Source organism: Orycteropus afer, unplaced genomic scaffold (assembly GCF_000298275.1).
Source record: "Orycteropus afer afer isolate SDZICR_OR568_19922 unplaced genomic scaffold, OryAfe1.0 scaffold00140, whole genome shotgun sequence".
In the NCBI taxonomy this organism is placed as follows: domain Eukaryota; kingdom Metazoa; phylum Chordata; class Mammalia; order Tubulidentata; family Orycteropodidae; genus Orycteropus; species Orycteropus afer.
Window position 1 is genome coordinate 5013919 of NW_006921727.1, and position 22136 is coordinate 5036054.

The 22136-nt window shown below is 36.0% G+C and overlaps 1 protein-coding gene across 1 annotated transcript in view; it reads left to right on the forward strand.

Annotated features, from left to right (window-relative positions):
- Positions 1–22136, forward strand: part of COL21A1 (collagen type XXI alpha 1 chain) — a 184527-nt gene that overhangs the window by 6410 nt on the left and 155981 nt on the right. Inside the window, exons 3-8 of the mRNA XM_007945617.1 lie at positions 12294–12462; positions 12567–12783; positions 14698–14871; positions 16047–16124; positions 17725–17733; positions 19113–19196. Coding sequence (XP_007943808.1) covers positions 12294–12462; positions 12567–12783; positions 14698–14871; positions 16047–16124; positions 17725–17733; positions 19113–19196 — 731 coding nt within the window. The remainder of the gene's footprint in view (positions 1–12293; positions 12463–12566; positions 12784–14697; positions 14872–16046; positions 16125–17724; positions 17734–19112; positions 19197–22136) is intronic.

Below are 22136 nucleotides of genomic sequence, written 5' to 3' on the forward strand. Positions count from 1 at the left end.
CTCCTCAGAAGGAAGGTTGGGCAATCTACTTCTGTAGTGATACTGCCTTGGAAACCCAAGGAGGGGTCGCTATGAGTCAGGTCCGACTTGACGGCACATAACAACAACAACAACAACAACAAGTCCCAAGGTAGGCAGAGCATAACATGCTGCTGAACAACAACATGGCTACATGCAGGGTCTAAGCATGCCATAAGATGGGGACTATCCCCAAGGCTCCTCCTTATATACAGGAAGCAGACCACATTCCAAAGGCAGCTACTCAGCTGCTTGTGGTAGATCCCATCATGGAGTTGATTGCCATTCTCATCATGGGGAATAACAAGCCACTCAACCAGGCCCAGCCAAGTTGACATACAATTTAACTACCACAGTCACCCATGGTGAACAGGTTTCAGTGGAGCTTCTAGAACAAGATAGACTCAGAAGAAGGTAGAGTCCATCCACTTCTCAAAGAATTGGCCAGTGAAAACCTTATGAATAGCAGTGAACGTTGTCTTATATATTTCTGGAGAACTTTCTGAATAGCCCTGAAACATTTTATGATATAGTGCCAGGAGATGAGCCCCTTAGGTCAGAAGACACTCAAAATATGACTGAGAGGAGCTGCCTCCTCAGAGCAGAGTCAACCTTAATGATGTGGATAGAGTAAAGCTTTCAGGACCTCTATTTACTTATGTGGCATGTCTCAAGATGAGAAGAAATAGCTGCAAACATCCATTAAAAATCAGAACATGGAATGTATGAAGTATGAATGTAGGAAAATTGGAAGTTGCCAAAAAGGAAATGGAGTGTACAAAGATCCATATCCTAGGTATTAGTGAGCTGAAATAGACTGGTTTTGGCCATTTTGAGTCAGATGATCATAAGATCTACTATGCTGGGAATGGCAAATTGAAGAAGAGTAGCATGGCATTCATAATAACAAAGAATGTATCAAGACTGATCCTGAAGTACAATGCTGTCAGTGATAGGATAATATCCATATGCCTATGAGGAAAACCAGTTAATACTACAATTATTCAAATTTACTCACTAACCACCAAAGCCAAAGATGAGTAAATTGAAAATTTTTACCAACTTCTGCAGTCTGAAATTGACCAAACATGCAATTAAGATGTGTTAAGTATCAACAGTGATTGGAATGCAAAAGTTGGAAACAAAGAAGAATCATTGGTAGTTGGAAAATATGGCCTTGGTGATAGAAATAACACTGGAAATTGCATGATAGAATTTTGCAAGACCAATGACTTATTCATTGCAAATACCTTTCTTTAACAACACAAATGGTGGCTGTACACGTGGACTTTGCAAGATGGATATGCAGGAATTAGATTGACTATATCTGTGGCAAGAAGTGATGGAGAAGCTCAATATCTTCAGCTAAAACAAGGCCAGGAGCTGATTGTGGAACAGACCATCAACTGCTTATATGCAAGTTCACGTTGAAGCTGAAGACAATTAAAACAAGTCCATGAGAGCCATAATATGACCTTGATTATATCCCTCCTGAATTTAGAGACCATCTAAAGAATAGATTTGATACATTGAACACACATGACTGAAAACCAAAGGAATTGTGGGATGACATCAAGAACATCATCCATGAAGAAAGCAAAAGGTCATTAAAAAGACAGGAAAGGAAGAAAAGACCAAAATGGATGTCAGAAGAGACTCTGAAACTTGCCCTTGAATGGAGAGTAGTTAAGTCAAATGGAAGTATCAACAGGATAAAAGAGCTGAACAGAAGATTTCAAAGAGCAGCTTGAGCAGACAAAGCCAATTACTATAATGAAATGTGCAAAGACCTGGAGTTAGAAAACCAAAAGAGAAGAGCACACTCAGCATTTCTCAAGCTGGAAGACCTGAGGAAAAAATTTAAGCCTTGAATTGCAATATTGAAAGATCCTATGGGCAATATGTTGAATGATGCAAGAAACATCAAAAAGCTAATGGTCTTCTGTCATTGGAAGTGAAGAATAGTATAAAGAAAAGAAATGCCAAGGATATTTGGAAGCAGTCAGCCCTATGATGTGATGGACCTTGAGACCAGAAGAACTAGATGGTGCCTGGCTACCAATGCCAACCATTCGGGAAAGGATCAAAACTGGATAGAGTGAGAGGAAAAATGTGGAACTAAATCCAAAAACACAATAATGACAAGAATTACTGGTTGGATGAAGTCTGGTGGGACCCCCAGTACTGTAGCCCTCGGATACTACTTCACACCTGGAATAAAACTCACCAGGGGCTGGCTCTTAGCCCAATAGTAAATAAGATGTACATGCAGGTCACTCAACCCAGGCTGATGCACCCACATACTCTATGGAGATGCATCCCTTAGAGCAATCGACCATGGAGCACCAGAGGAAATGCTCCATTCACATGGAGGAAATGAAGGACACCCAGGAGTGCATAACTATGGGGGTATGGGGGTGATTGTTACTGGGCAGGGAGGGGAGGAGATTGGGTTAGGGCTGGGATTGTTATTGGGGAGTGAAACCAAATGTACACAAAAGGTTGAATGTAAAACAAACTCTGCTCTGTAAACCTGCACCTAAAGCACAATAAAAAAAATTAAAAAACAAAGAAAACAAAAGAAGATGGATGGAATACACAGAATCAGTATACCAAAAAGAATTTGTAGATGATCATCCATTTCAGGAGGTGGCATATGATCAAGAACCAATGGTACTGAAGGAAGAAGTCAAAGCTGCACTGAAGGAATTGGTGAATAACAAGGCTTTGGGAATTGATGGAATACTTATTGATATGTTTCAACAAATGGATTTGTGCTGGAGGCACTCACTTGTCTAAGCCAAGAGATTTGGAAGACAGCTACCTGGCCAACTGACTGGAAGAGATCCATATTTGTACCTATTCCAAAGAATGTGGAAATTATTGAACAATATCATTGATATCATACACAAGTAATATCTTACTGAAGATAATTAAAAAATGATTGCAGCAGTATATTGACAGAGAACTTCCAGAAATGCAAGCTGGATTCAGAAGGGGAAATAGAGTGAGGGATATCATAGCTGATGTCAAAATGGATCTTGGCTGAAAGCAAAGAATATCAGAAGGATGCTTATTTGTGTTTTATTGACTATGCAAAGGCATTCGATTGTGCTGATCATAACAAATTGTGGATAACATGGAGAAGAAGGGGAATTTTGGAACATTTAATTGTACTCATGAGGAACCTGTACAGGAGGCTGTTGTTCGAACAGAACTAGGGGATACTGCATGGTTTAAAATCAGGAAGGGAGTGCATCAGGGTTGTATCCTTTCACCATACATATTCAATCTCTATACTGAACAAATAATCCAAGAAGCTGGACTACATGAAGAAGCACATGGCAGCAGGATTGGAGGAAGGCTCATTAACCACCTGCGATATGCAGACAATACAACTTTGCTTGCTGAAAGTGAGGATGACTTAAGGCATCTACTGATGAAAGTTGAAGACTATAGTCTGCAGTATGGATTACACCTCAATATAAAGAAAAGAAAAATCCTCACAACTGGATCAATAAGCAGGATCATGATAACAGACAGGATAACCAGAGCTCCTATATGCATGTGAGAGCTGGACAATGAACAAGGAAGACCAAAGAAGAGCTGATGCTTTTGAGTTGTGCTGTCGGTGAAGAATGCTGAAAGTACCATAGATTGCTAAAAGAACTAACAAATCTTTCTGGGAAGAAGTGCAGCCAGAATGCTCCTTGGAGGTGAGAATTGCCAGACTTCCTCACCTATTTTGGCCATGTTGTTAGAAGGGACCATTATCCAGAGAAGGATATCATGCTTGGTAAAGTGGAAGGTTAACGAAAAAGGGGAAGGTCCTCAACAAGATGGATTGACACAGTGGCTGCAGCGATGGGCTCAGGTATAGTAGGGATCATGAGGCTGGCACAGGACCAGGCAGTGTTTCATTCTGTTGTACATAAGGTTGCTATGAGTCAGAGACTAGTTGACATCTACATAACAACTACAATCACTAAAATACAACAGCAGCCTCAAATCCTGTAATTTGTATTATTTGGTAAAGTTACATTTTTTTTTTTTTTTTTGTGGGGGACAAATCATTAACTTGCACTTTGAGGTATTTAGTGTGTAGGATTACTATCCTCTAAGACTGTTCACAAAGAACTCTGGTGGCATAGTGGGTAAGGCATTTGGCTGTTAACCAGAAGGTCAGCAGTTCAAACTCACCAGCTGCTCTATGGGTGGAAGATGAGGCAATCTACTTCCATAAAGATTTACAGCCTTGTAAACCCAATGGGGCTTACTATGAGTCAGAATGAAGTTGATGGCAGTGTTTTTTTTTTTTTTTTTTTTTAAATATTGCTTACTGTTATTTTCTTCTGTGATTGATCCAAATGTAAAATATTATATACCTGTTGCTACACATTTTATATCATCTTCATGAATTTATTGCTTTCTCTGGAGGAATTTTCTCTAACACTTTCCTTATCTCAGGACTACCATTTTTGTGATGGACAGCAGTTTACTTATCTCTTTGAGTCTATCTATTTTTTTCTATTTTCTTTTCCTATTCCTTTTCAGTCAACTAGGAATGGGCTTGGTGAAAGAGAATGAGGAGGAGGAAAGAAATTTTCTCATTTGTTTGTACCCAGGATGATACCTTCCTTAGGTATCTGTAAAGATTTCCAATAGACTGTGGCTGGAATTACTGGATGTTAGGACCAATATTCTAATTCAGAATATGTTGAACTCATCTGCATACAGGTGCAGACAGTTGGAGAGCAAGCTGTAGAAAACTGCTTATGTGTTCTTACTGATCCATTTCTCACCATCTTGAATTGTAGATGATGCAGGAAATGTGTGTATTTCTTAAAAGGATATACGGTGTTGCCTGCTGAAGTGGGGCCAGGGCTAACCACGGGTTCCATTAGCTGGGCAGTCTTAGATTTAGCTTTTTGAACCTCAGTTTACCATTTTGTGAAGAAAATTGGACTACATTTTATAGTAACTCTTCTTCAAGTTTTCTAAAATGGAAAATGATAATTTCCTATCATATGTGTGAAAAGCTTATCCAAATTATTTTTTTTTATCACTTTAGCATACCTGATAACCTTTGTGTCTTAAAACCTCCAGAACAGATAACAATTACATACGTATTAGTATGTTGCTGAATTAGTTATAATTCTTAATTTTGATGCTGAAATGTGTTTTGTGGTAACATGCCTACTTTTCACAATGATAAAATGCCTCCCCAGCTTTCTCTTACAGCAAATAATCATGAGGGACAGACAGACTGCCTGCCTGCCTGCTTGGCTGTCTGTCTACCTGCATGGACTGGACTATTGGTATACTTCATCTCTGCTCCGGGGATTTTTCTTCCTTTCTGGGCTCTTAGCCATGGTGGACTTTGATTTGGAGTGATGCTTAAGACTTCTTCTGAACTTCCCCCCAACCCCCATCAAAATCACTTATTCTTTCTACTTCTCTTAGCTTGGAGTTTGCTGGATAATGTGATTGCTTAAGTCAAACCTGCAGTGGTTGCTAATAATGGCTTGGCATATTATCCTACCCTACTCAGTTCAAGTTGCATTTCAGTAGAAGTCACAGAGCGTAAGGGTGCATGTATTAGAAAATGCAGACAGGATAACCAGAATGCTTACTTTGTGGCAAAAGAGTATTTTTAAATCCTATAATTTTCTTAACATGATTAATGTCTCTATCCTCACATAAATCTCACCCTGCTCCACTCTGTCCCTACTACATTACATATACATGAATTTGCAGCTTCTGGAGAGGAAGGGAAGTGAAAGAAAGTTTGGCAGATGGGGTATGATTGGGAAAAATGTTTCATAAAACCTCACCAAATCCTCTGAGAATTATTCTATCTCTAGATTAAAAGAATCTGGTTCTAATTTGAATTTAAGTCAAGTTGACATATGGCATACCCCAGAATATGAATTTTCCATTCATATAATTGGCGAGGAAAAAGCTATAGTTTCAAACAAATAAATACAATATGTTTACATTTTGTATGAAAAGCTGTATTTTGGTATTCATTTGGGAAAAGTAGAATGCCTATGTTGTGATTTAGAAATACACACATGATAGTGAATAGACCTTGCTGTAAGTGTTTATAATTGGATTTACATGCAGCTGTATAAGGTAATTATTGCTATTAAAGGAATAAACAAGAAAGCAATCAGAATAGTTTTCATTAGGAAGTTTTATAATTTGTTTAAAGCTTGTGTGAATATCCCAGTCATCCTTTTTTCTCTTTCTCTTTGAAATACTATGTATAATAACTATCACCTAATTATGTATCTTATTCCTATAATCTCTCTATTCTTTTTTAAGAGTCAATAGGCTTCCTAGTGTGAGAGAAAATTGGTACAACCACTTTAGAAACAATTTTGGTGGAACCTACTGGAGCCAAGCATACACTTAGCCAATGACAGCACAATTCATGGAAGCAGAAGAGATATTTAACTATGAGAAATAAGTATATATGTCTCTTAAAGAAATGTTCAAAGAAAAATGTTAATAGAAGAATATTCAGAGAAGCTTTATTTGTAATAGCCTAAAACTGGAAACAAGTCAAATGACTGTCACAGGAGAACAGATAAAATACATGTTTATGTGATTCATGCAATGGAATTCCACACAGTAACAAAAGAAGAACAAACCACTGTTATGTGCAGCAACATGCATGATTTCACAGAGATTATGCTGAACAAAAGAAGACAAAAAAACACAGATATTGTATGGTTCATTTATATTAAGATAAAGAATAGACAAAATAAATTAATAAGTGGTGTGTGTAGTATAACAGTGGTGGCCTCTGGTGGTCCTTATTGCATGAGAAAGGACATGAGGTAGCTGTCTGAGGTGCTACAGATATTCTCTACCTTGTTTGAGTGCTAGTTATATGTGCTTATACCTGTGTGCAAATTGATAGAGTTGAGATTAGGGCATTTTATTAAATGTAAATTATACCTCAATAAAATTTAAAAAAATTCAGTAGGATTTTTTTTTTTTTTTTAAAGTAAAGCACTGTCTCCTGATTTTTTTTTTTTTTTTTTTAAAGTATGAACTTTAGGCTATATGGTTGTTTGGTGGTCTAGTCCAGGCATTGGAGTCAGATAGGTCTGGGTTTGATTTCTGGTTTTGTCAACATTACTTTCTTGCAGTGGTATTTTAAACTGAGTATCGGGCTCCAATCATGGTTATAGAGACCACATTTTAGGAATATTAATATCATTGTACAATATAAGGCAAAACATATTACTATTTACCCATCCGTAGTATTCAAATAAAGAAAAGAGGAACTTCTTTAAATTTTGTCGTGTCTAATGAATAATTTTAAAACAAAAAGCTGATGTCAACCAAAATGACAAAATCCACATAGGTGAAGTTCTTATTCTATAAATATTAATTTTTTTCTTAAATATTTTCTAAGCTAAAAATGAAATTCATTTATGTATTTTCCTCTTGTTTTTGAACAATATAATAAGATGTGATCAATGAGTCTGTTTCTGAGTGCAAATGGTTTTGACTTTTCTGGCATGTGCGCAGAGTGTTCTGCAGGCTAGTTGGAGCCTGTTGCTTTATCTCCTAAGCAGACAAAGTTTCCATTGATTTAGCTCAGAAAGGAATGTTATAAAAATCTATGCTTGCTATGCTTTATTGTCTGCCAGCCATGCATCTGGCAGAAATCTTCCTTAGATGAGGGACCCTTGCCTTGAAGTCAATCTAAATTTCAAGGCAATGGGATTACTTACTAATTGAGGGAGATGAGATCATTCAGTTTATAATGAGGGAAAAAATGTGTGAAGTTGGGGTTGCCTTCTTTGTTGTTTGCCTAATCTCTGGTAAGAGGATAATTTATTTTGGATAATTTAGATAATTTATTATCTAAACTTAGATAATTTATTTTGGCTTTGCTATTGCTGTTTTATTGTGTTTTGAACATGGTACAATGTGGTCTAGATATCACAGTTTTATTTTCATAAAATTGAAGCAATGGTGCCTATGACTCTTTTTTAATGAATTTGTACATGATATTAAAATGCATGATGATATGCTAGACTTTGAGGAAGCAAATATGTATCAAAGGCACGTGTACATTAAATTCATGTTCTATCAAGAATGTTTGAGAAATTTGACCTGCAGAGATATGAGTTGTATCGGAGACATCATACCCAGACCAAACTCACTGCCATCAAGTTGATTCTGACTCATAGCGGCTCCCTTTGTGTTTCCGAGGTGGGGCTTCCTTCCATGGAGTGCCTGGTGGGTTTGAACTTCCATCCTTCTGGTCAGTGGTCAAATGCCTGAGGCACTACACCACTAGAGCTCCTTTGACATCATAGACAACTCTATTTTATTGGACTCTCAAGTTCTGGATTAGTAAAACAATTTTTGGTCTCTGACACCAAGCTACATTGATAAAACCCCCTAATGCTCAATAAAAATGTGACTTCCAGGGAGGGGTGACATACAAACAATCTGGCAATGTAGAAATTGGATGGCATAGACAGTCAAACTAAGCTAGTATGTTTTGGTATTCATGAGTGCATCACTTTCCCTGTGATATTAACCTGGAACTAGAAAGGTTTGCTGAGCACATGTCTGCCTCAGCTCCAGATGTACCTAAGTGTTGTGTCCTTCTCCATGGCAAGATTTCAAATAAAAGATATTTCTTGTGATCCTGATAAGACTTATACCCTTGAGCCCTCAGAGTTAACTGAAAAGCAAATATTCTTGGATCCCCATGTTTAAAATAAACAGGGTGAGACTTCTACCACCAGAAGAACTAGATGGTGCCTGGCTACCAATGCCAACCACTCAGGAAGGGATTAAAACTGGAGATCCTGGATAGAGTGGGAGGAAAAACATGAAACAAAATTCAAAAACACAATAATGACCAGAATTACTGGTTGGATGGAGACTGGTAGGACCCCCAAGACTATGGCCCTGGGATACACTAAAGGCATGGCATAGTACTCACTCCCAAGGACTGGCTCTCAGCCCAACAGTAGAAAGACTTACACGCAGGACACCCAACCCAGGGCAATGCACCCACATACTCTATGGAGATACACCCCTTGTAGCAATCAGCCATGGGCACCAGAGGGGCAGCATTCACATGGAGGGGAAGCTGGATAGACAGGAGTGCATAGTTAAGAAGGGAACAGAGAGGAGGGGAGGAGAGTGGGTTAGGGTTGGGGATGGTAATCAAGGAGTGAAACCAAATATACATGAACTCTTGAATGTAAAATAAATTTTGCTATGTAAATTTGCACTCAAAGCACAATTAAAAATAAATAAATAAACAGGGTGACCTCTGGTCATCCCAGAAGCATTTCTGCTATGAATACTCTCCAAATATACTAAAATGAATTATAATTGTGTATTCCCAATCACAAACAATCACAAACATTTGTGAATTTAGATCTGTGCTTTTTAGTCCTTCCTCCAGAATGTACTCCTTCAACTTATGTAACAGTAAGATGGAGTCTATCTTAGCATCTGATTTTAACAGTACTTAAAATTATAATGTCAAAGAAAGAAGAGAGTGGTTTTCTTTGTATTCTTATCTGTGTGACTTTTTCTTGATAAATAAAGAAGAATTTGAGAAGGCACTGAGAATATATATTATTCCTCATTTAGCCTGTATGTCCAGTTTTCACCCCTCTCCCTGGATGTGATTGCATAATTATACATCTATTTATTAAACACAATTGGGGAGTGAATTACTTATCTCTATTTCTTCCAAAGCTTGGTTCAAAAATTGACTATGCAAAAGTTGTTATGAAAATTGGCATTTTATATATAGAAACTTTCTTTGACCCCTTCTCATAGCTAGGTCTATGTGAACATGTAAACTGTATTTGAGAATTTTAACTACTTTTTTCTTTTCACTTCCCATATGGAATAATATCTAATTGATAGGCTTGTAGGTGAACAAATGGAGAAGAATTATTTCTTCAAGGAAATATGATTGAAGACATTTTTTTCCTAATGAGATGTGATGGATAGTGAGTAAAGCATAGCTATTTTGTGACTATTAATTTATAATCCCGATTTCACAAATTGTGCCAAACTATTTCCTATAATAGCTTAGGGGTTTGTATGCAGTTTAAGGGATTTTATTATAGAGAGGAAGAGGCAAAATACTTGCTTTATCTTCTGTACTTGCATGCCATCTTATAGTTACAATGCACTTTCACATAAATCTTCCCATTTGGTCCTCATATAAACCCAGAGAAGGAGATCTTTCTTCTCCTTGCATAGTTGGGGATCCAGAGGTCCATGATTGGTTAAGAGAGGCTCAAGTCTTAAAGTCTGAGCTTTCCATCCAACGTCTTACAATTTATTTTTTGTAAAGCAAATCAAAGGGACAACTGAAATCTGAATATTCTTATGAAGTAATAATACATTTAAGTTGAACTTCTCTCTTCTGCACTTTTAAGTCAAATGTCTTTGAAGTGGGTCTTCACAGAACCTTCTAAGTACTTTTTTGTTTTTTCACACTGCATTGTAGGAATAGTGAGGATTTCATCTTATTCATTTATTTATGGATTTATACTTTATTATGGAGTGTTACTGGGAAACACTTATTCCCTGCTCTTCATGTTTTCATGTGAAAGGACTTCAGCTGGACAAATATTTCTATTCTTTCTCCCCACCGTCTTTTCATTCTTTACCCTGAAAGAGAAGTATGTTTTCTGATTAGGGAGTGTGATAGAAATAGCTGGACATAGTTGGCAAAGTGCCATCTGCTTTCTTGTCTGTGTGGAGTGGGTTTGTTTTTGGCCTCTTTAGACCATACATGAGCTTAGCAGGCAGGCCTGGGTCTTGTGGGGACATGGAGTGACTTAGCCGTGAGTAGTTGGGAGGGTGGGTCAATTATGGCCCGTGGTATTAAGAATACATACATCTAACCCACAGTTTCCATTTTCCTGATTCCTACACCTCCCTCTCATTTAGCTCCACACTTCTGAAGAAAAAAAAGATGTAATTGTTCAGCCTCTTCAGAATGCTACATCTTCAGAGCTTCAGAGAAGAGTACTTCTCCTGCCTTTAATTTTATTTATAAAACCAAAAAACTAAACTCACTGCTGTTGAGTCATTTCTGAGTCATAGCAATCCCTCCTTGGGTTTCTGAGGGGTATCTCTATGGAAGTAGATTGCCCAATCAAACATATCTTTTGCCGATAGTATTCTGTGGTACAAGTTAGACTGCATGTGCTGGGTTAATCAAATTAATCTCATTACTAGTTACTGTATTGTAAGTATAATACCTTTCTTATTCCTTAATGTTTATGTAAGAAGGTTATTATACTAAGGTACATTTAGTAGAGTGCTTGTATTTTATTTCGTTAACTGCTGTATAAAACAATCATGCTCAATGTGTAAGTTGTATGAGGGCCTTGGAAGAATCTAAAAACATTGCAACATTTTTATAACAGGTTAATAGTATTTTGTTCATATAAAATGTTCCACATAATTTGAGATACTAGTTTTACAGAGAAGTATGTATGTTATATATATATGTGTATATATGTAGTGTTTTATAATTTATATAGATGGGTAAATAATGCAAGATTTAATTATTTTTCTTAAGAGAAAATTCTTGCGCTATTTCAAAATGTAATCCATATAATACGTAATAAAGTCATAAATAAAATAATAGTCTTGTGTGCAGAATTTCTGTGTATAGGTAAGATGCATATTTAAGTTTTGCCAGAGAGATATAACTGATGATAGTTGAGCTGTAGAATTACAAACTGAAAGAATATCAAAACCAGCAAATAATTTTTACTCCTCAAATGCTGGAATGTGAGAAAAGAATCCTAGAGCTCATTTCCTAGATCCAAGAAACTTAAGAGAGTTATCCAAGGTCACATTATTAATACCAGGACATGAACGAGAATTACAAATCCTGTTCCAGAATTCCCCTCCCCTCTTCTCCCTCCAGGTATTGGATTGCTTCATATTCAAGGTAGTGATATTACAAACTTCAGCATCTTTAAAACAATCCATTAACAAATGATCCTCTTATACTTTTAATTTTATTTTTATCTCTTAGGGAGAAAAACAAGAAAATTGAAACCTCGTTCCCAAATGCTTAAGATACTCCCACATTGTTTCTTAGAAAATGTGTCTATATACACTTACATACATTTTTGCACATATATAGGCTCCATAATTCTTATATTTTCCACTATTTATCCCTTGATTTTCCAATTATTGTTGGAGTAATCCATGATTAATCAAATTTTATTGCTTCTGCTTTACAGAATCTGTCTGTCCAACACGAATTCCAGTGGCAGCTCGTGATGAGAAAGGATTTGATATACTTTTAGGCTTAGGTGTAAAGAAAAAGGTTAAGAAAAGAATCCAGATCTCACCAACAAAAATAAAAGGATATGAAGTAACATCAAAGGTTGATTTATCAGAATTCACAAGGTAATGTTGGTACAACATTTGGGTTTTTGTTTAATTAAATTATTTAGACATTTCTGTAGATCTGTTGAGAATTTTTTAAGCTTACAAATGTTTTCTTTTTCTAGCAACGTTTTCCCAGAAGGTCTCCCTCCATCATATGTATTTGTCTCCACTCAGAGATTTAAGGTCAAGAAAATGTGGGATTTATGGAGAATTTTAACCATTGATGGAAGGCCACAAATAGCAGTAACCTTAAATGGTGTGGATAAATCCTTATTATTTACAACGACCAGCATAATTAATGACACCCAAGTGGTCATCTTTGCTGATCCTAGAGTTAAGGTAAAGATTCTTGGGTGTGGTTATAATATTCATATGGAAAATGCTGTTGGGTTTATATGTGTGTGTGTATGTGGCGTGGGGGAAGACAGCTACAGTTTGAATGTGACTGAAAAGATGACTTCTTATTTTGCTGACAAAAGCAACAAGGTGAGGAAATGTGTTTCCAAATTCACATGGGGACAAGTAGTGGGAGGGACTAAAATAATTATTATACCCACTCAGTGAAGAAGCTATTCAGACAAAGAAAGCAAGGTTAAGGGTATTATGTTCCTCCTCAAAGTAACACAGCTAGGGAATGATAATATTAGGACTTGAAATCTAGTTTTGGTCTTTTTTTTTTTTTACTGCCACATCCTACAGAATATTGAGAAAAAGGTGTACTTGTCAGAATATTAAATACAGGTTGATAATGGGTACAGAATTTTATGTTAAATACAAGGACATTTTTTTCCTTCCCAAAAGGAATTTAATAAATATAGATAAAATAAAAAAAATAAATGTATAGTTTTTAAGTCATATCTTCAGAATACAGATTTAATGATGAAATCAATTAAGTATTTTTCACTATTATAATTGTGATATAAATTCATATATAATTCAAGAAATATAAATAATGGTATATAAAAATTATGCCTATATGCTACTTCTGCATTTGGTAATCACATTCATGTAAATAAGCACTTGTTGCTTGTCATCTTCATTTAAAGCAGTGTGCTAAATCCTCCATGAAATGATGAATAAGCCTATTTCTCATTCTCAAGGAGTTTATTTATAAGGGGAGATTCCAGGCAACTATTATATAATAGAAATACAAAGTGTCAGTGGAGCATAGAGGGAAAAATGAATTCTAACAAAATATGAGGAAGTCTTCATACAAGAGGTGGTTTTTGCGCTAGACCTTGAAGGATGTATAGGATTTTGATGGAGAGAAATAAGGGCATCTTAAGCAAGTGGTTCAGTATTGAGGAATCATAAACCAAAATAAACTAAACTCACTGCCCTTGAGTCGGCCCTGACTCATAGCGACCCCTCCTTGGGTTTCCAAGGCGGTATCTCTACGGAAGTGGATTGCCCAATCTTCCTTCCAAGGAATGGCTGGTGGGTTTGAACTGCCAGCCTTCTGAGGTTGCTATTATTCTCAGTAAGAAAATACTTTCCCTCAATAAGGAAAGGAAGAATGTTTGGGGAAAAGTTCAAGTACATTTTGATACATACTTGTCAGGCTGATTGTGAGATCCCTGACAAAAATATTCTAGTCAGTGTTAGAATTATAGATAGCATGCATTGGAGAGAAATCCAGGAGATATAGGCATTGTTACATAGATATAATAATTGAATTCTGAGAATGGGTGAGATTGTCTAAAGGAGATGATGAGAAGAAGGTCAAGGACAGATCTATGAGGAAACCCACACACTGCCATTGAGTTGGAGAAGAAAGCCCTCATTAAAGGGCATGTTGAGGAAAAGGAGTTCTCATGGAGAGAGAAGGAATGGCTAGAAAAGAAGAAAATGTGGATGATCAAGAGTATTTAGTCACAGAAGTTGAGTGAGAATATCAAGGAGGACGGACTAGCTACAGGGTCCAAAGATACAATGAAGTAAATAGGATGAGGAATGAGAGAAGCCATCTGGACTTGGAGATTAGGAGCTCATTTGTGACCTTGAGGAAGTTGTTTCAGTAAGTTCCTTGATGCTGTTTTGGGATATGTGAAAGGAACTCAACTAGGGATTAATAAAAGAATTGCTGGGTACCATTTGAGCCACAGCTTGGGTCAAGATGAGTAGTATATTATACAGCCAATCTGTGTCAAGTGGGTTTTCCCAAAGATGGTAGCTAGCAGGAGAATGGGAACAAAGAAAATGAAAGGCTTTTAGAAATTTTATTTATGAATCTTCTATATTTTCTTCCATTAGACATTATTTGATGAAGGCTGGCATCAAATCCGTCTCTTAGTAACAGAACAAGATGTAACTCTGTATATTGATGATCAGCAAATTGAAAACAAGCCCTTACATCCAGTTATAGGAATCTTCATCAGCGGACAAACCCAAATTGGAAAATACTCTGGGAAAGAAGAAACTGTTCAGGTGGACAAATAATGATCTTTTTTTTTTTTTTGCGTTGTATAAAATGAAGCTGTTGCTGTCTTTTGTAGTATTTACCACACTTAGATGGATTGAATTTAGTTGTGAATTCTTTTAAAAAACTCAAAATGTGGCCAATTTCTGCAAGAAATTGTTCTCTGTGTGTATGATAATGCAAAGTTGGACTTCATTGTATAGTAATACATAGAAAAATGTTTCCTTGGGTTTAGAGCATCATTCTAAGTTCCTATGAAGCAATAATTTCACAATTCCCAGGAGAACCATAGATTAGATAATGATTTTGGAAAAGAGGACATGGTTAGAACTGTAAGTGTGTATGTGGGGGTGGCTATAAAAAACTTTTATGCAGCTGTGGGGATAAAATTAGGTTCATGCATGCCAGGGATCTTCATGAACCAAACTTCCACTTAAAAATAAAGTGACTGCTATATTCAGCTCATACCTAAGAAAAAGTTTTATTTGATGGCTTTTTTTTTTTTAAATTATTAAACTGTTAGAAGTGCTGTAATGTACAGTGAGTTTCTATGTGTGGGTTGAGAATATGTATATTAAAGACAGTCATTTCTTTATTTCAAAAAGTATATCTCTCCTGCTTTGTTATCATAGAGGGTAGAATCTGTCACATTAAAATATGTGATTATGCACATGGTCACCATGTATTAATGCTGCATGTCAAATTGTACTAAATATTTAAACAGCAACAGGTGCTAGGCCTACTCATTACACAACACTCCAGGCTAGCAACTGAATATGTGAAAGCAAAGATGGCCTCTGAGCCTACCCTCTACAATCAGGAATGTTGTAGAGATTTAGAAAAAACACAGAATGTCTGGGAAAGATTTAAGTGCCCTAGGAAATACTTTCTAGAACAGCTCTAATACAGGGATACTAAAAGAGCTTCACTGGATTCCTGAAGGAAATTAGAGTTACTCTTGGTTTTGATTTACTCTTGCTAGGGAATTTTTTCTTCAGCATTATATTGTATCACATCTTTACATTTTATGCTAGGTATTCAAATTTTGTAGTTTATTGTTTTCACTAAATGCTGTGATTTAAACTTGAAACAATTACTTACTGTAGTAGATGTTACATGGAGTTGTCTTATAAATCAGCTAGGTTGCACCACCACTAAACTTCTCCTGGGTTTATGATTCTAGTTTGATCTCCAAAAGTTGCGAATCTACTGTGACCCAGAACAGAACAACCGGGAGACAGCCTGTGAGATTCCTGGATTTGTAAGTAGGATGGATGCTTTTTGCCTCAAGTCTTACATTGAAAGTGTCACTTTCCAAGTAACAAATAAAAAGTAGATGGTATATGAGTCTTAATATATAGAGTTAATTTTGTTCTTTATTGTCAATAGAAATAAAGTTTCATTGAGTAAAATATATTTTGAGATTGATAAATGAAATAAAATTATGTGTCACTGGTAAAGGCCGCGAGGAAGTGAGTTTTCCACATTATCTTTGATCATAATTGTTCCAGGATTGGATTTGCTCCAGAAAAACATAGGATTCTTAGTCTAAATATCTGGTGTAAAAATGTTTAGACAAAATAGCCCAAACAGCACAATTCTAAAGAGTAGGAAATGATTCATTTTCCTGTATACCAGTACTTTTTCCTTATATAATAATCAATATATAGGTTTTTTTTTGTTACCTAACTAAGACTTTTTTATGGCTCTAGGATATAACCAATATTTTTATTTGTTTATAGCACTTTGGTTTCCTAAATTAGATTTATTTAGAGTCTGATTATATATATGTGTGTGTATCTGGTTTTTTCAATCTTTTTTTTTTTTTTTGCCAGGGCAAAAATGATATTCTTGCTAGTGTAACAAAGGTAGAATGTTGTAAGACTCCTTTACAATGTGGATTCCCAGTGATATTTGAGCCCTACATGGTTCTTTTAAGTTGTATGGTCATGCTGTCATCATCTCACTTTTTTTTCCATTATATTGAATAAACTATGACTCCACATGTCATGAAAACTTGAAGCCATGGAATATAGTACATTGAAAGGGTTGACAATAAGGCCAAAATGGAACCTTCTAGAAATAATGCATTCTGGGATAACTTGAGATATAAATCTCTGCTAAAAGTACTAATAAATCATTGGATTTTCAGAGTCCATTGTACAGACTTTATTTACCGATGTTTCTGCATCGATGTTATGACCTTTACCATTACACTCCATATAATAAAAGCATGCCTTTAGATTGCAGGTTTTGAAGTCTCACATCTACTTTTTATGTTGTGATAGCTCATTTCTCAATCTAAGCTGTGACTTCACATGGCTTGCTTGCTGTTTGCAACCTTTGTTCCTACCTTCTGCTTTTCTGATCTAATTTGTTGTTGTTTGAGAAGATTATTCATCCACTTAAATTTGTGTTAATTAGTAGGAAATACTGTTTAGAGAGAAGCTTTCCTGTAAGTGCATGAAATTTTAATGTATGCCATTTGTGACATGCTCAGAAGTATTTTAGCTTTTTTGGGTGGTTTCAGAATTATTTCTAGAAAATTGAAGAGAGTATATAAATTACACCTTGAGTTTAGTCCTATTCTTACATGGATATCATATCAAGCAGCTTGCATATTTTAATTTTCTCTTTGCACTCTTAAGCTTAATTAACATCCTTCCTTTATGCCACTATGAAGGTACTAGTACTATGTATAAATACATATTTTTGAGGATAAATGTAAGCTAATCTTTTAGCTCTTGCTAGTTTTGGCATATAATGTGTCTCTAACTTAGACTGTAATATCTGTAAATTAGAAGGATAATTGAAATTTTTAATTAAAAATGTATTTTAAAACACTTTTCTTTCCCCCCCAGAATGGAGAGGTAGGCTTTGGATACTATTATTCTCCTTCAGGTAATATTACATTGTGGGATTGTTGAAGAAATTCTTTCAACTGTAAGTATATTAGACAAATAGAACCCATATACATATAGCTTGAATGGCATTTAGTAGTCATAAATTTTATTTTTTAACTTGGAATTTCTTAGTAGATTGAATGAAATGATATTGAAACGTGATTGTGAAATTTTTCATTTTACATAAATGTACAGACATGCATACATTCATATATACATTCATATATACATAATGTTGTTGTCATAAGATGCATTTCAACTCACAGAAACCCTGTGTACAACAGAAGGAAACACTGCCCAGTTCTGTGCCATCCTTACATGCTTGGGCCCATTGTCACAGACACTTGGTCAATCCATCTCTGTGAGAGTCTTCCTCTTTTTCATTGATCTTCCACTTTACCAAATATGATGTCCTTCTCCAGCGACTCATCCTGCCCGATAATATGACTAAAATATAAGAGATGAAGTCTGACCATTCTTGCTTCTAAGGAGGCTTCTGGCTGTACTTCTTCCAAGAGAGAGATTTGTTCATTCTTTTGGTGGTCCGTGGTATTTTCAGTATTCCTCACCAGCTCCATAATTCAAATGCATCAATTCTTCTGTGGTCTTCCCCATTCATTGTCCAGCTGTCACATGCATATGAGGTTATGAAAAAGACAATGGTTTGGGTCAGGTGCAACTTAGTCTTCAAAGTGATATCTTTTTCTTAAACAGTTTAAAGTGGTCTTTTGCAGCAGATTTGCCCAATGCAATGTCATTTGATTTCCTGACTGCTGCTGCCATGGGCATTGATTGCATATCTAAATAAAATGAAATCCTTGACAGCATCAATCTTTTCATCATTTATCATGATGTTGCTTATTGGTCCAGTTGTTAGGATTTTTGTTTTCTATACATGTTGTTAGGAGCTCTGGTAGCATAGTGCCTAAGGCACTTGACTGCTAACCAGAAGGCTGGTAGTTCAAACCTACCAGCCGCTCCTTGGAATAAAGGTTGGGCAATCTACTTCCATAGTGATACTGCCCTGGCAACCCAAAGAGGGGTCACTATGAGTTGGGGCTGACTCGACGGCATATAACAACAACAGCACACATGTTGTTATTAGTAGTTGTAGAGTTGATTCTGACTCATAGCAATCCCTTGCATGCAGAGTAGAATAGCTTCATGGGGGTTTCAAGGCTGTGAACTTTGAAAGTAGATCACTAGGGCTGTCTTCCAAGGTGCCACTGAGTGGGTACAAACTGCCAACCTTTAGGCTAGTAATCCACTACTAAACTGTTTGCATTACCCAGGGATTCCATGGTCTTTTCACATTTGTTTTTTTATTTCTGTGTCTGTCTGTTTAGTGTCTAAATGGTCCCAGTGATGTCAGCTCAACTCCAGCTCCATGTATATGTCCACCAGGAAAACCAGGACTACAAGGCCCCAAAGTAAGTAAAACCTAAAATGTTATTTTTATTAAAGCAATCAAACAAGAGCTGAGCAAATCCACAAAATTCTTATGCACCGTTGACTCTGTTGTGAAGCTTGAATCTAGTGCCTTATCATAGCTTAAAACCTGAGTTTGGGTGATTTTCACAAAAGTATATTCTAATCTGCAGCTGTCCTTTAAACCCCAAACTGATACCCCTAGTCTACCTTATACTGAGAGTAGATTATTAATTATTTTAATTTTTCTCCCAAATAATGTGCTAGAGCCCAAGTGTGGTACCTACTTACAACTTGGTACAAAATGAAGACAGCATTTTTAAAAACATTTCAAGAAATTCATTTTCAGATGAAAAATTAAGTAAAGAAAATTCAGTTGATTTTAATGTGAGTTTATTGTCTCATTTTGAAAATAGATCAAATGTATATATTATTGACTTAATCATATAATCATTATTTTTTGGGATAAAACAAAACAAAATGAAAAGACAAACTTACTGCCATTGAGTCTGTTCTGACTCATAACAACACCCATTAGGTTTCTGAGGCTTTAAATCTTAACAGAAGTAGATTGCCTCATCTTCCCTCTGCAGAGCAGCTGATGGGTTTGAGCCACTGACCTGTTTAGCAGTCAAATGTCCTACACATAATGCCACCAGAGCTCCTTATTTTGGGGGATATAGTCATATATATAGGTATTAAAAAAAAAAAAAAAAAACTCACTGCTGTGGAGTTGGATCCTATTCATAGCGACCCCTCCTTGGGTTTCCGAGGTGGTACTACAGAAGTAGATTGCCCAGCCTTCCTTCTGAGGAGTGGCTGGTGGGTTTGAACCTCCAGCTAACCAGAAGGCTGGTTTAGGCATATATATATATTATATAATATATAATATATAATATATATATATATATAAAGAGCCCTGCTGGTGCAGTGGAGAAAGCACTTGGTTATTAAGTGATAATAATATTTCAATCACCATGACAGAAAATGTTGTAACTTTTGGCCTGCTGGTCTAAGATTATTGTTATTTTTTTGTGCATGATTCTTCTTACTTTTTGTGCATGTTTGCCTCTTCCATTTTCATGTGATATATCATGGCATGTTTTATACTTGGATGTTAATATCAAGAAAAAAATGCAATTAGAAAAATGAAAGTGTGCATTCAATATCTCATTCAAAGTAAATCTTTTTGGTTTTGAATTTGACTGCAGTACACTGTAATCAATTTATTATTCTGTTTTTAGATTAGATTTAGAGAAGTTAACTAACTCAAGTGGTTTTTATGCTACATACCTGCGTATTATTTAGGAAACATTGGTATACAGAAGAAATAACTATAAGATTCTCATGGTAGAATATACCTTATAAGAAAGCTTAATAGGCTTTATGAAGCACACTTGTTTTTAAAACATGTATTTTTATATTAATTAAACTTGTAATATTATACGTAAAATACTTTATTGACAATCATATTAAATATGATATGAATATAATGCAGAAATCAGAATCCCATGATGTCTAATCTCTCAAAGTCCCACAGTGCTTCCTAGTGAGGCTCAAGTCACTTCAGGGTCTTCAACAGTATCTCCCATTTTGAGGGGTCACCCGAGGCTTCTGATATTTCTCAATTTTTCTTTAGTAGACTAATGGCCTTCTTATATTAACACGTATTTTCATTTACATATGTTTCTGCAGCAATTCCTAAGTAACCTTTGTCTTATCTGGTTATGCCTTTAATTGCCAATTTTTCAAGTTTTATATATTCCTCATTTCCATTCTCTTTTCTTAGTCATAGTCTAGCCCCATTGCCACCTACTACTTTAAGCGAAATTACAGTTTTCCACCAGTCATCAAGTTGGCATGCCTTCACAATCTGCTTTCCATTTTCTTCAGGAAACTCTGGCAGGAGGATAGGAACACACACACACTCTTCCATCCTTTTAGGGCTCTTTCTCCTAGAGGTGGTTCCTTACCCCAATCAGAAACCTGTATGTGAAAAACAAAATCCATAGCGACACTCTGAATTGCACTTGTTTTAGTGAACTTCTGGATTAGAAAATTAATAGAGTTTTAATTAGTTCAACAGAACCTATGCTGAAGCAGAGGAGGCAGTTTTACTTTAGATCCAACTAAGACTTTTGATGCTCTTTGTTAGATGTTTTCTAGAAAGTTTCCCAGATGCTATCAGAATAACCTGTGAAGGGCAGATCTAGTTCATTCAATTAGCCAAATAGAGAGTTCTGGGAGATGAGTCCTGAATCATGAGGCTGATAACAGAGGAGAAATTTTTGTGTGGGTCGGTAGGGAGTGTTTATTCTAAGATAAAGGAACTTCTCTGTTTAGAATGCTCCTAAATTCTGAAAAATCTGACAATCCTGTCACAAAACTAGAAGAAATAAATATGATAATGTTTAAATTTATCATGGTATTATAACATCCACATTGAAAAACATATCTGTCTTTAGATTGGGCCCTTGGAGAATAGTTTATTCATTCTGTGTCCCTAATGCCAAACATAGGGAATTATTAAATTATAGAATCTACTACTTTTACTTTTTTAAATGAGAGCACTTCATTTGTTCACAATGAAGGTTAATAGGAACTACATTCTTTGAAATTCTAGTATCTAGTGGAGTACTTAACTTGACTTATTTTCTATTGAATGAATTATGAAATCAGTGCAAAAATAAGATTTTTCCCTCTTCCCAGTTATATGGAATTCCTCTGTTCTGTGTGAAAGATCAGGAGCTCTGGTGGCGTAGTGCCTAAGGCATTTGAATGCTAACTAGAAGACTGGTGGTTGAAACCCACCAGCTACTCCTCAGAAGGAAGGTCAGGCAATCTTCTTCCATAGAGATACCACCTCAGAAATTCAGGGAGAGGTCGTTATGAGTTGGATCCGACTTGATGGCAGTGAGGTTTTTTTTTTGTTTTTTTTTTTT